At 45.3% G+C, this 13,453-nt stretch overlaps 1 protein-coding gene across 1 annotated transcript in view; it reads right to left on the bottom strand.

Annotated features, from left to right (window-relative positions):
- LOC141961084 (ral guanine nucleotide dissociation stimulator-like 1) overlaps positions 1 to 11,920 on the bottom strand; it is a 74,955-nt gene extending 63,035 nt beyond the window's left edge. The window contains exons 1-3 of the mRNA XM_074907632.1: positions 11,894 to 11,920; positions 10,785 to 10,895; positions 3,647 to 3,852 (exon numbers count right to left, since the gene is read on the bottom strand). Coding sequence (XP_074763733.1) covers positions 3,647 to 3,852; positions 10,785 to 10,895; positions 11,894 to 11,920 — 344 coding nt within the window. The remainder of the gene's footprint in view (positions 1 to 3,646; positions 3,853 to 10,784; positions 10,896 to 11,893) is intronic.
- Between the last annotated feature and the right edge of the window lie 1,533 nt (positions 11,921 to 13,453).

Genomic DNA, 13,453 nt, shown 5'->3' with positions numbered 1-13,453 from the left:
ATTACAGAACACTGCCTTCTTGGTGCTTGTAATGAATTTTTAACTACCAGCTGTTCTTTGATGAGTTCTCATGGCAAAATGGGAGGAAAAGACTGATAGCTCTCTGTCACAGCAGCCAGGAAAAAAATCAGAGAATTGAGCTCCCATGTTGAGTCTCATGGGGCAAGAGGAACAGCCCAAATCAGTAGAGCTTCTAGCTTGCTGTCCTTGCTAAGTGCTAAAAAAAAAAAAATAAACTAACAACCGATAACATGTGTTTCTAACTAAAGCCTCAGAGAGTCCTGTGTCATTTACAGACATTAATTAAGCTCTACATCTCTTCTTGTCAGAGACAGCTACTGAAATGCTCACAGCCAAGGAGCTTTTACCAATTTATCTCTGGTGGTTAAGCAAAACAGTTGCTGCATGAGTGACGGAAGGCAAAGCGACCTCACTGTCCAACCAATCCATTCAGACAACGGAGGACAGGAAGGTGTTCAGTATGTTAACGACACATTTCTGGACTGGGGATGTTTGAACCCTTTTAAGCCAGACTCAAAACCCCCCTAATCCCAACACACAAGCCATCAGAAAAGCATGGAGGTAAGCAGTGGGAAGACCACGCTCGGTATTGTAGAACAGAACTGAATCGACAGTCTGCCTGAATCTCAGGAATTAAAACAGTGCAGCGTATTTCTCAGTCTTGATTGGACTGTGTGACATGTGGACATGACAGAAGAGTTCCACATTTTTCTTCCACCTCAAAACAAAAGGAAGCTAAAGGCTTCTTCTTCAGTTACGCCTTGAGAAGTCAGTGCACTGATAAAAAAACCTAAGGTCTTCTTAACTGGTGGAAGCTGAGACATTCATAGAAAAACAATCCTCAGTAATGCTGACAAGAATAGAGCATCTTCATACTGTAATCAAATATAACGTTGCAGCTACTCTTCACTGCCACAATGCATGCAAACCACAGATCACACCGCTGTCAAAGAACAAATGCTGAAGACCTAAGGCACATTTTACACCCGACGTCTACAGATAAAATCCACGTTCATATGGTGCTAGGAGGATAAGCAAACCCCTTTTTCACCCCTTTAACTGCACTTCAAGACAGCTTTGCTCTTTTTCTTGCAAATTCGGATGACTTCAGAATTTAAATCTCACTCTAAAAGCAACACTGTAAATCACAGGGGCACCAGTGGCAAAGAAACACGCATACACACGCTGCCTGAAACAACCCCAGCTTCGGTCTGCAGACACTGCTGTTATGCACAATGAAATCAGTCACAAGCCATAACCATTTACCACCAGAGGTAAAGCAGGGGAAACAAACACTCCTCCTTTGTTTAATCAACTAACTCTTGGCCTAGATGTGTTCGTCTCATGTTGAATTCTGAGACAATTTCCCTGACAGAAAGATCTCTGCGTTATAGGGCTGGATATCTTACCAGACCGTTGATATGTGGCCTTTACACAAGCCTCTTGAAGCAAGCCAACAGTGCTCTGAAATTTCAAAGGAAGCAACATCTATGCTGCCCACAGCCTCCCCCAGTACCGAATCCTGACTGGGGCTTCCTGTGCAAAATAACAGTGAAGAAACACACTTACGTCCCCAGGACTGGTTTGGATTCAGAGGAATCCTGGCTTACATCCTCTTCACAGCCTGAGGGCTCTGGGTTTTCGCACCTGAAAAAATGAGACGGGTGTTTAGAGGAACTCCGACTGAATAAAAGCAAAATCCTAAATAGCATAATTCATATACAAGTCTCATCAACAACTAAAAAGCTCAAATACGGAATCTAACATTTGGGCAAAACTAAGGAGCTTGAAGATTATGTCACTTAGGAGGAAAAAAGTCCTCAAGAGACAGACAGTTTCTTCCAACCGAATTTGTTCACTTACAGGAAGCAGCCTGCACACAGGAGGAATCAACCAAAACATTTTCCTTGCTCACAGCTCCAAGACCCTTTCTGCCTGTTGGCACTCCATCCTTTCCCAGAGCAATATTCCAGGGCGCAATGAGGCTGCAACACAACCACTTTCTCCAACGCAGCTTCTCTTTCTCTAGTAGTTGCCATTTCTTCCTACTCCAAGAGTGATTTCCCACAAAGTTTTCGAGGTGACAAGTGCCCACTCGTGCCAAAACTACTGACACAGTTGTCACGAGTGGGAAGGGCCCACGGCACTCTGAAAATTACCACTGGGAAAGAGGAAACCATGGGCACGACTCCAAAAGTGCAAAGCAAAATCTCTCACCTACACAGGCAGCGCACGTGCCTCGAAGGCAGGATTATGCCCTTCATTTTCAACGGCAGTGCCCCCTGTTTCAGACATACAGCTCCGTAACGGAGTTCATGGCTCCTTACAGCCAGCTTTCATGACTGAAAGCGGACAATTACGCACAGTCCAGAATAAGGCAAGCTGATTTTACGCATTCTGTGCCCAACTAAGGGTAACAGGCACCTGAAATTAATCTGAACAGTCAGAGGAGAGTAAGTGCATCTTTAAGTGCTTGTGCTACAACATCCTCGTAACATCAGATAGAGAACACGTAGCGGGCTGCCAGTTTGTGTCCAGCAGGTTCATGTCAGAACTCTTAACAAAGTCACCCAAAATGTTTCAAAGGACAAAAGGAAGAGGTGGAAGTATCAGTCTAAGGCTTCACACGCAAGAATCCCAGGTCTGTACAGATAGCGTTTGCAATTCAAAGAAAAATTCCATTCAATTCAACTCACTATTTATTTATTCCAACTTTCTCTGTTAAAAATGTGTCTTTTATAAAAGTCAGTAAAATAAATCATACACAAAATATTACTGGCTAAAAGGGACAATCTATATGCACACAGCTATTGGCTCCTCTGATAAATCTGTGCCTCTTTGGCAATTTACAGGCTTAGGAAGCAAGACACTCTCACGACACACTGTCACTTGGCAAGTCAGCTCCTCTTTAAAGTAAATATAATCTACACAAACTTGATTGGGAAAATGCAATAAATATTCTCCTCCCAAAAGAAGATCACCTCCGATCTAATCATGTCCCAATTAGAATTCAGTGTGAGAAAACTAATCTTGTGGGTTCTAAGCATTTGTACAGATACAGCAGATGTGATTTAACAGTCTTACCCTAAGCTATTCTTAGAACATCATCCAGTTCTTCTGCTGTCTGCAAATACTTATGACTGCATGTTCACGTCAAGTACTAGAAGGGGACAGTGAATTCTTTCTTATGTTTGTACAATCCCTGTCTCAAATCAGCAGCCCCCAAACAGGAGAGTGTAGGTCCAAAAATATCAGTATCCAGAAAAACATACTAATCTATTCTAGGTATGACTTTGCAGCCCATGCATTCTTTTTTTTTTTTTTGAGGGGTGGGTAGAGGGAAGCTGTACTAATTTTCTTGCGTTGGTCCTAGTTTGGATCCTTAGCAGTCAGACACGGCACACTTTTGCTGCCTGATGACTACGCTTTAATGACAGCTGGGATGTGGGCAGCACGCATTTACACATTTTATCTTTACGCTGAAATTCTGAATTTTGCAGGACTCTTGACATCTGTCCATCGGGTTATTAAGTCCATGTCCTCTAAAAGTAATGGAAGAAATTGCTGAGCACATCCCCCTATCATGTAAATGATGGCTCAGTTCCCATTGTATACTGGCTCTTACCTCTCAAGAATTTCCAGTACTTCCTTAGTAGAAGCAAAGGCACGGTATGTAGACAGAAATATACTGGTGTAGGTGAAATCACTGTCTCCAAAAGCTGTCAGAAGATTCTTCACAAGTCTGTCCAGAGTCCCAGCTTTTATTGTCCGGATTTTGCATGTTTCGTACTGGCTGACAGTACGTTCTGGAGGGAACTCGTCCCCTCCAGCCTACAAAGTTGAAACAAAACAATCACAAAAATCAGACAGAAGCCAGATCCCTGACACAGCTTTCACAATGAAACAAAGATTAAATTCCATCCTCCACATCAATACTCCATCTTTAGTTACTACGTGATTTTGTCACTTTTGGCTAAATGAACACCAAATGCCGTATCAAATAGCAGAGGTTTTCAGTAAGTTTATCTTGAAGATAACTTCTACGCTCCACACAATCTTTTACAGTCCAACTGCTATTAAGTTAGCTTATGATCCCAACATATATTATCATCTAAAAGAAAATCCATCACACCACAAATAATATTATTACTGGGAGGAACAATAGTGGTAACTCAGTGCCCCATTAACTTCTGAATAAACATGAAAACTGACCACAACTTTGGCATCAGCACTTGTGATTCCCTTTCTGAAAATACCAACTTTGGGTTGCCACACAGAACCCAAGGTCATGAACACATCTGGATGTGAAACATTTCATGATACTTTTGCAAGGAGGGTGCCAACATCATCTTGCAAACTTACCATTAGAACATTTCCATTTTCTCTTACAGTTTTCATTTGGCACAAGATTTGTCAACAAATTTAGGGTTTGGTGTTGGGGGGAGGGGCTTAGACAGCATTTGGTTTTCATGCTTACAGACTGGTTTAAGTCTGAAATAACTAGAAACATTCCCTTCAATTCTGCCATTATTTAGAGGATGGTTCAGAAAATTATTTTTGTGACTACTTTAAATACTGATTTGTTAAGTATGTGGGATAAAAACTTTAAAATGAGATTATAAATAAAATACATCAACAAGAGCAATCAAACAGAAGATTTCCCTCTACCTCTTGAGTTGACTGTCTCTGGGAAGGAATGTTCAGATCACTAACCTAAGAAAGGCCGAGCTACAGAGGCAGCATGGGGAGGTGTACAGTTCTCTTTCTGTTGCTGCTGTTTAATGGGGACCAAACTGACTGATGGACTGCATCCTCAGCTTGAGGAAAACATGCTGTGACACACCTGCTCTTTTACCTCAGTCACAGTTACATGACGTGCATAATCACATATCACCAGCACTAATGGAACTCCAGTAACAAAAAAGTAATTTTCCTTGAGAGAAAGAAATGGCTTGAGCCCATTCGAGTGTCCGCAGCCATGAGTGAAATGAAAAATCCTGTCAAAAATCCCCAGACATCACTATGATTTATGTAAATAAACTATTGGAAGATCATCTGAACGAATGAAATACCTTTTTGAAGTAGTTACTTTTATTCACTTCCACTGAGTTTACAAAGTCAAATCCTAGCTAGGATTAATGGCATTATGCAAAGGAGAAATCAAGCCGTCATGAAATATTTCAAGGGGGGGGAGGGAATCTTAAATCTTTTTAGGTTAGATTAGATATATCAGTAGAAGAATGCTACAGGAAACAAACTTGCACTGGACATGAACACACAACACTCTAGTACTTAGTCTTTGCATCATCAACTCTCCTGCAACCTCAGGATAAAAACTAAGGAGTTCAACCATTTTCATCGCAGCATTATTCCGCTGCAGATTTCCTCCTTACATACTCACCCACAGCATGCCTTCAGCTGGGACTGCTGTGATGGTTCTCTTCGGAATCACAGCCTCCCCTCCTAGTAAGAGCTTCTGCTGTATCATGAGATCACGCAGTAACAGCATATCATTAGGTCACATTTCACAGCCTTACAGTAACGGTTTATAATTTAACAGCTCTTCTGAGTTTGGAATATCGAGTCGGTTATTTGTACAGACTGAGAGGCTCCCCTAAGTAACGAGACAATCCACATTCTGAGTTTCTCCATGGTTCCTTGACGTGTCTCAAATTCATCCTGACCAACCACCACCAGGACTGAATATGAAGTTCATGGACAGCTTGACCAGACGTTTTGCTCCAGAAACTGCCTGCTAAGGTATGAGTTAGAAACAACAAGGCTAACAATATTCCAACATTAACACAACACCTTGGGACTAGACTGAGGACATGAAGACAGCATGTTAATGACTTACAGTCACTACCAACTCTGGCTTGGTATATTGACAAAAGCACAAAGAAAAAAGTTAACCTATTCATAAAATAATTAGGAACGGATCACCCATCCACTTCATATTTACATCACGACCTTCCATTGCTTTTGAATTATTTATAATAGACACCCTTTTTTGTTTTAAACAAGACAGAGGTCTTTAATATTAGTCTAAAGCCCTGCTACTCTGGCACGAGGACATCTCATTTCCCAGCTTAACAAGGTCCAACAAATCTTACTGTTACATTAAAATACAACCTCCTGTATTAAAAAACAAAAACAAAACCCCAAAACCAAACAAATAGACCAGACAGGAAAAGAAAAATCAGGAATAACAGCAGTATCCCACAGCGTTCTGGACTTTCTAACAAGAAGTGGGCCCAGGCACAGATTTTTGGCAGAAAAGTGCCTCTGTGTCTGTAGGAAGGCCTGGAAGAGCCAGGATCATCTTGCACCATCAAGACACAAAGACCTGTCAACAGCCTGTAAAGAGTATAGACGCAGTAGGTAAGCAGAGGCCCTAGGAGACTTGCAGCCACATCTCAACTGCAAAATGGCACCATTTCACCTTGAGTTTAAGCCACTGAAAGAAGCCATTCCCAGAGGCCCTTTTCTGTCCACCTGCTGCAGCCAAGTGGGCTGGGAAAGTGGTCCAGCCAAAACAGAGCCCTTTATTTCACCTCCTAGGCTCAGGTTTAACCCGCACAAGTTCACCCCACGGCTGCAGAAACACACAGGCTGATGCAAGGAACACAAGCTTGGGTGCAAGCTGTAAGAATTTCTGGAAGCACTGTGGGTTTACATCTGCTCAAACAGACTGGTAACTTGGGCTTGTGTCATGAACCCATTCATACCTTTTATAAACAGACAAGGCAACACACAGTACTACTGCACCAAACCCCACTGTTACCCCAAACGCAACCCCACAGGGAATGAGTGAAATTACACCAGAATAACTTGAAAAACTTTGTTCCGTGGATCTCATGGCTGATATAAAGGTGTATAATTTGTTATACACCTGACTTAAAGGTATATATAGAATTATATATGGCATCACCATTACAGAAACACTCTAAGAATACTGTTTGTTATTGGTGCTATACATCGCCCGCCTCCATTCAAATTTTCCCTAAGCAAAACTTGCTCAGGAGAAAAAAAAACACTACATTTTCTTGCTGACTTTTCATCGTACAATTAAAATAGACTTTTGACAATAACCACTTATACAATGCAACCACTTTCAAACAGGGAAGAACGCCTGCACCACCGTATTTAACTATTAATTTTCTATCCAGCAGATTGTCCAAACCATGATGTACTGATTTACGGCCATATTCTACTCAGCGTGTGTAAAGGCGTCTCATCCACTAATGTGAATGTGTACCAAACAAGGGCTGAATCTGCTCCCAAGTATGATACACGCACAAATTTCTCTGCTAATTGCAACACTGCAACTTCCCCAAGATATCATACTGGGAGAAAGTTAAAAAAAAAAAAAAACAAAAAACAAACCCCACACCAAAAACCAAAGCAAACCAAAAAAACAACACCAAACCCTGAAAATCTAAACCTGAGTTTGTCAGCAAAACATTAAACTGCTAGAAATCATTTTAAGAGACTTGTAGGGATTGTTCGTGTTTATATTATTTCACATATTAAAGCTGCAGCAGCAGCTCTTCTTCAACAGGTACTTAAAAATATTTTATCATCCCTAATTTTTTTCAGTGATTTCAAGATTCAAGATGGGCAGATTTTCAAACAGTTTAAGCCCACAGCTTTTTTAAATCAGAGCAGTTATCTTCATGAGATCACTGTCTCCTACCCACCTAAATCACACCTTCCCCACGCCAAATACAGGCACCGCTGCTGTTCTCCAGCCATACAACAGCATTTCTGACTTGATCGATGAATTAAAACTTCTTGCTGCTTGACTATCATTTCTTACACCAGTTCCTTGGTAGTTTGGGGATGGACACTACCAGATGCCCAGCATGGGCACATTAAGCTCTTGGAGACAAAGCTTGAAGACATGAAAAAGCCCCACGCGCCATCATTACCATCAACCTCTAGGTTGACCTTTGTCATCCTTATAGAAAACAGGTAAAAATTCATTTGGTTTTTTGGGTTATATATAGATTAATTTTAATTCCTATCTCGTTCTCTCTAGGAAGCAGACTTATTCTTTTGTTGTTCTCATACGGCTGACAAAACGTGATCTGTTTGTGTTCACTTCCTTTGTGAGGCTTGACTTCACCAACTCTTAGTTTAACTCTTAGATACAGCTTTCTCTGCTGACAAGAGCTTTTCTCTATTTCTCAAAGTCTAACTCCTAAAAAAAAAAAATAGCATCTTTCTTAGATCATTATTCATGCGCCCTGGTCTGAAAGGTTTTTTCCCTTATTCAAACTAGAAGTCAAGGTAGTGTTTGCAGTTTGGTCTCTCCAACTTCCAAGCTCATACATTCAACTATCTGAACTTCCTACCTTACTTGACTTCACCAAACACATTCCACAGTTTCCAAGTGTGCCACTGTAAAGCTAAGCATCTCACAGACCTACTCTACTTACCTTTCTACAGAACTTAAGGCAAATCGCACTGACACAGCATCACCTCATACTGGATGAAAGAACTGGCCGGCACTAGTATCTACTGCCTTGGTACAATTCTGGCCAGTTGCTGAGAACATTCCTCTAACCAGGTAGCCTTAAACTACCCCCTCACTTGCCTCTTTGCTATTTACATGGTCAATCATTTTCTTCCTGCCTTACTGTCTTACCCCATTCCTTCTTTTCTCTTTCCACTAACGTAAGGCCCATTCTGCTAGCCCCTAGCTGTGGTTCATCTTCAGTGTATGCATCCACTGGCATACAGCACAAACACAACCACCAGGCCAAGCATCTTCAAGAGAAAGGCCTTTTTTCCATCCCTCCTATCTTCAACTGTGTCCGCTCCACAGTCGAGCAGTTTCAGTATTTCAATTCAATCTCGTTCCACACCTGCAGTCCCAGCTCCTCAAATTCTCCAGCCCTTGTTCCTCCTTGCAAAGGAACCCTTGAACAATTCTCATTTCTATCATTTGACAAATGCAGAAGTTTCTTTCCCGTGGTCATCCTCTAATCCTTTCATTTGTCCAGTGGATCCCATCCACATCATACACATTCTCTCGTCCCTTTTGCCCTCCACAGTCCCATCCCTCAGCTAATCAAAATCTCTTTCAGTCTCTCGCCTCTTAAACATTCCCCCCATCTCTCCACTTCCTTCTCTACCTGCTGCTTTTTCCTTTCTCTGTCAACTGTTTACTTTTCAGTTTACTATTTACATAAAACCACTGACTGGAGTTCACCTCTTCCGATGCCATTCATACTCTGTCAGCATACTGCTCCTGGCAACAGAAATTCAGGTGTTTAGCAGCTCGTCTACTTTTACAGCCACTGCTCTACTGTTCTTATCTGCTTCTGGCTAAGCTACGATTCAGCTTGTCCTTGGTTCATTTCATGGGTACCTGGCTGTCAGTTCAAGACCAACAAACACCACAGAACTCTAAATTTTTCACCCGTCTTTTCTGCTTTGCTGTCTTTGCTTCATGGACAATAGCACCATCCGGTTCAACACACAGGTGCCAGCCTCCCTACAGGCTGCCTTTACATCCTCGGGAGTAAGCTGAACCTCATACAACCTTCTCTTTCTAGCCACGTCATTCAAATTCCTTGCTACTCCTCTTAAAACTTTTATTCCAGTTACCAATATGCCTTTTTCTCTAGCCTGATCTATTTACAGGAGCTCGTAAATACTTTCTAATATTTTCTCCTGGGAAAAACAGGAGGCAGAGGCGGGAAATCTGCCACTCGAAGGAAGCAGATTTGAAATTATCTGTTCTGACTGGAACTCTATGTACTTCTTGGAAACATAGGAAGGGGAGCTTCTAAGCACTATCTCTATGCAGGACAGAATTTGCTTATCTTTCTTGACTGTGGATTCAGCACCGCTGCATTGCTGTATGTCATGGAACTTCACAAGAACACGATTTGATATAAATCTCAGGGCAGTTTTAAAAGTCTTTAAAATATCAGTCTGGATACTACATCAAACCAAGTTCTTACATCATTGCCTCTGATCCTGAAGAAAATATAGAAACATAACAAAATAATACAAAAGCTAGAGCCAGCTCCTGAAGATCTGGCTCAAACTGCCACAGCTGCACTGATTCCAATGAAGTGAGGACATTTTCTATCAGCTGGGGACTTGGCCTGACAGAGGTGAAGCACTGGGCAGCATGCCAAATTGAGTGCGTGTGCATTTCAGCTCAATCTACTTACCACTAAAGCCTTCATGCTTTAAAATGTACCTTTGACAAACAGTACAGAGCTGTAATTCCTGCAGACATGCAGACAAGTAATTTCTAACCTAGCTGAGAAAGCACTACAAAAATAAGACCCAAACCTATATTCACTTAACTTCTCAGGAAGTTTCCGCTAACTTCCGACAGATCTTCATTAGTCAAAATACTATGACTACTAATTTGGGAGACCTGAGATAGGTTCCTAGCAGCAGAAACAAGCCATAGCCCAGTCTGAAACAACTGCTAAATGTTCAGCTTCTCAGGCCATAAGCTAAGATCCTTACTCCTGCACTAAGTATCATCCGACCCCGACCCCTCGCCACAACTGGTCAAAGCTTGTCTGCATGACAAGAAAAGAGTCAACACAAGGAGAGAGTTATTTCAGATGACCCAGGCAGTCAACTTCACTGTTTTGGGTTTTTTCAACAGTGAGAGCAGTCAGTGCTAAAAGTTACTATCATTAACGATTCGTGTGGAATTCAGCTCCCTGGAGCAGGCTCCAAAGCCCATGAGCAGCCTTCCAAAACGCCACCGCGCCAGCTTTACTTACGCCTATCCAGTTTGCTCCTTCCTTGGCAGCGTGCTGAACCTGCACTCGTTTCAGGGTGACATGGAAAATGGCTCCCTCTTCCACCTCTTCACCCACATCCTGAATTGCACTCTGCCAGGGAAAGGAGAAAGGGGGAAAAAAAAAAAAACAAAACAAAACAAAAAAAAAAAAAGAGAGAAAGAAAAAGAACATTTTCACTCCTCTGCTAACCGCACTCTACCCCAGGTGCTGTACTGCTTCACGCAGACCTGAGGGCAGAAGATGGGCTGCACAAAGTAAATACAACAATCAAAGCAATACGGGATACTTTCAGATTGAGGATATATTCTGGAGATATTCTTGGCAAACTGTCCTCTCCTGTGGTATCAAGATACCTTGACTTCCCATTCAACTGTTTTTCCTAGACTAGCACATACTTTAAATAGTTGTATAAAGTCTTTTCTAAGGAAACAGTTTGGGTTTGATTAGCAGTCTTCTCTTCCCTCCCCTCCCCCCCTTTCCAAAGCAATTAATCTCTTTGGCCTTTCATTTATGGAAGGAATTGCACTTTTTAAAACTGCAGAATTACTTAGGCAGGCAGCCTTTAAATGCTTGTTAGCTTCGAAGTTTAAAATACACCAACCTTTTATTTCTTTTGACAGGACGGATCCAAAGAGCCGGTGGTTTGCTTTTCAAAACCTATTATTCCAAGCTACGAAAAACTTTACGGAGTCGAGGCTTTAAAACTCGCAAACACTAGAAAGCGGGTTAAAAAAAATAACAATGATAACAGAAAAAGAAGTAGCGCAACGTCCTCCAAACTCGAAGCGAACAGGTGCTGCAATGACTCCTCGTTTCCCAGCTGATTACCCGGACAAAAGCGCAGGCAGAGCCCCCGCGTCCCCGCTTCTCCCGGGGGTGGGGGACTCCCCCCCTCCGGAGCACCCTCCCGGCCCCAGGCGCGGGCTCACGGTTCCTGGGGAAGGCAGCATCGCTCCGAGCGGCGACGAGCAGGGAGGCGGCAGCGCGCTGCGGCTCCGGCGAGGCTGCGGGGAGCGGCGCGCCCGGGCCACCCCGCCGGCACCGGCACCCCGCGGGCAGGGCAAGGGGGGGACGGGACGCCCGGTTACCCTTTTCGCTTTCCACAGCAATTTCATTCTCGGCGCCTCGACGGGGCACGCCGCCGCCGCCGCTCCGCCCTGTCAGCGGCCGCCGCGGGCCGGGCCGGGCCGGGCCGAGCCGTGCGGCCCCTCGGCTCCGCGGCGCGGGAGGCGGGAGGGCGGGCGGCCGCGCCAGGCCCCGCCTCGGCCCGGCCCCGGCCCCGCCGAGGGGCTTCCTGTTTACCGCCGGCCGACAAGTTGCGGCGGACTCAGTCGTGCCTGCCCGGCGCCGCGCCGGGAGCGGCCGCGGGGCTGCCGCTCGCCGGGGCTCCGCCGCCCGGAGCGGGGCGTTCACCCGCCCCCAGCTCCCTGGAAGAGGGACGAGGTGCGGCGCGTCCCGCTCGGCTTCCAGCGGGGACGGGGCCGGCGGGCAGCGCCTCCTTCCCGCCGCCGCCCGGGTGCAGCCGCACCGGCAGCGCCCGGTGCCCCCGGGCGGCCGGGGCAGGTGCCCAGCGCGCAGGGCCGGGCCGGGCCGCCTGGGGGGCTCCCTGCCCGCTCCTGACGGGGTTGGAACTGTTCTAGCACTTAGAAAGGCAAACGGACAGAAGGGGGATTGTAGGGCAAGCTCAAGCTGGACAAGCTTACTTCCCCAAGCTTGAAAGGAAGGAAGTCAGAGGCTGTAGGGAACCGCAGCCCTGCTGCGAGCGGCGGTACTCCAGGTTGTCGCGGCCCTGCTCTGCGCTCGCCCACCGGGCAATTCAGGTGGCTCAGACAGGGGCAGAGCAAGGGCCTTCCTCCTCCTCCTCCTCCTGCCCACCCCAGGCAGGCCGTGCCAGGGCAGGCAGCCCCCACCGTGCTGGCTGGGGGGCAGCCGCGGCCCCCCGCGGCTCTCCGCAACCCTGTGGCCGTCGGCAGAAAACCTCCTCCCCCTGCCAGGGAGAAGCGAGAGCGGGGACAGGGGATGTGCAGATGCGCAGCGGCAGGTAAGAAACCCGTGGTAAACAGCGGAGCCACGAGGAGCAAGGAGCGGAGACGTGGGCTCTGCAGGTCGAGATGCGGAGGGGCACGGGGCAGCGCTCCTGGCTTGCGGAGATAAGGGGATGGGAAACTGGAGGCCTGGGGAGAGTATTCCTACCCCTTCGACCTGTGCAGCTGGCCCTGGGAAACAAACCCCGACGCTCTTCACCTGTCTCGCCGCAAGAGAATGGCTCTTCCTAAGCCAAGGAGAAAAGCTTCTCATACTGAGTCTCTGTAATCAGTAGATTATCATCTTTCCCCCTTACCTCTTTACATAGACTAAACCCACAATATCCTTATTTTTTTTCTGTGGGAGCCCCTTGCTCACACACAAGCCCCTCTGAACCATGACCCTCCTCTTACGCAAGCACTAGCTGCAGACATCAGCATGCTAACACAAGGATCTCAAACCACCTTAAAAACACTGACTTAAGTTGCCTATTGAGCTGTCTTTAGTTACCTGGATTTTTGGACTTACAAAGGGAAGCAGAGAGGAGTTGAATGCACCAATTACTGTGCAAGTCAATGAAAGCAAGTAAGACCTGAACCAGAAAGCTCAGATCTCCTGAACCT

This window comes from Athene noctua, chromosome 5 (assembly GCF_965140245.1).
Source record: "Athene noctua chromosome 5, bAthNoc1.hap1.1, whole genome shotgun sequence".
In the NCBI taxonomy this organism is placed as follows: Eukaryota; Metazoa; Chordata; class Aves; order Strigiformes; family Strigidae; genus Athene; species Athene noctua.
Note: the sequence above shows the minus strand (reverse complement) of the source record. Positions and strands in the feature narration are given on the sequence as shown.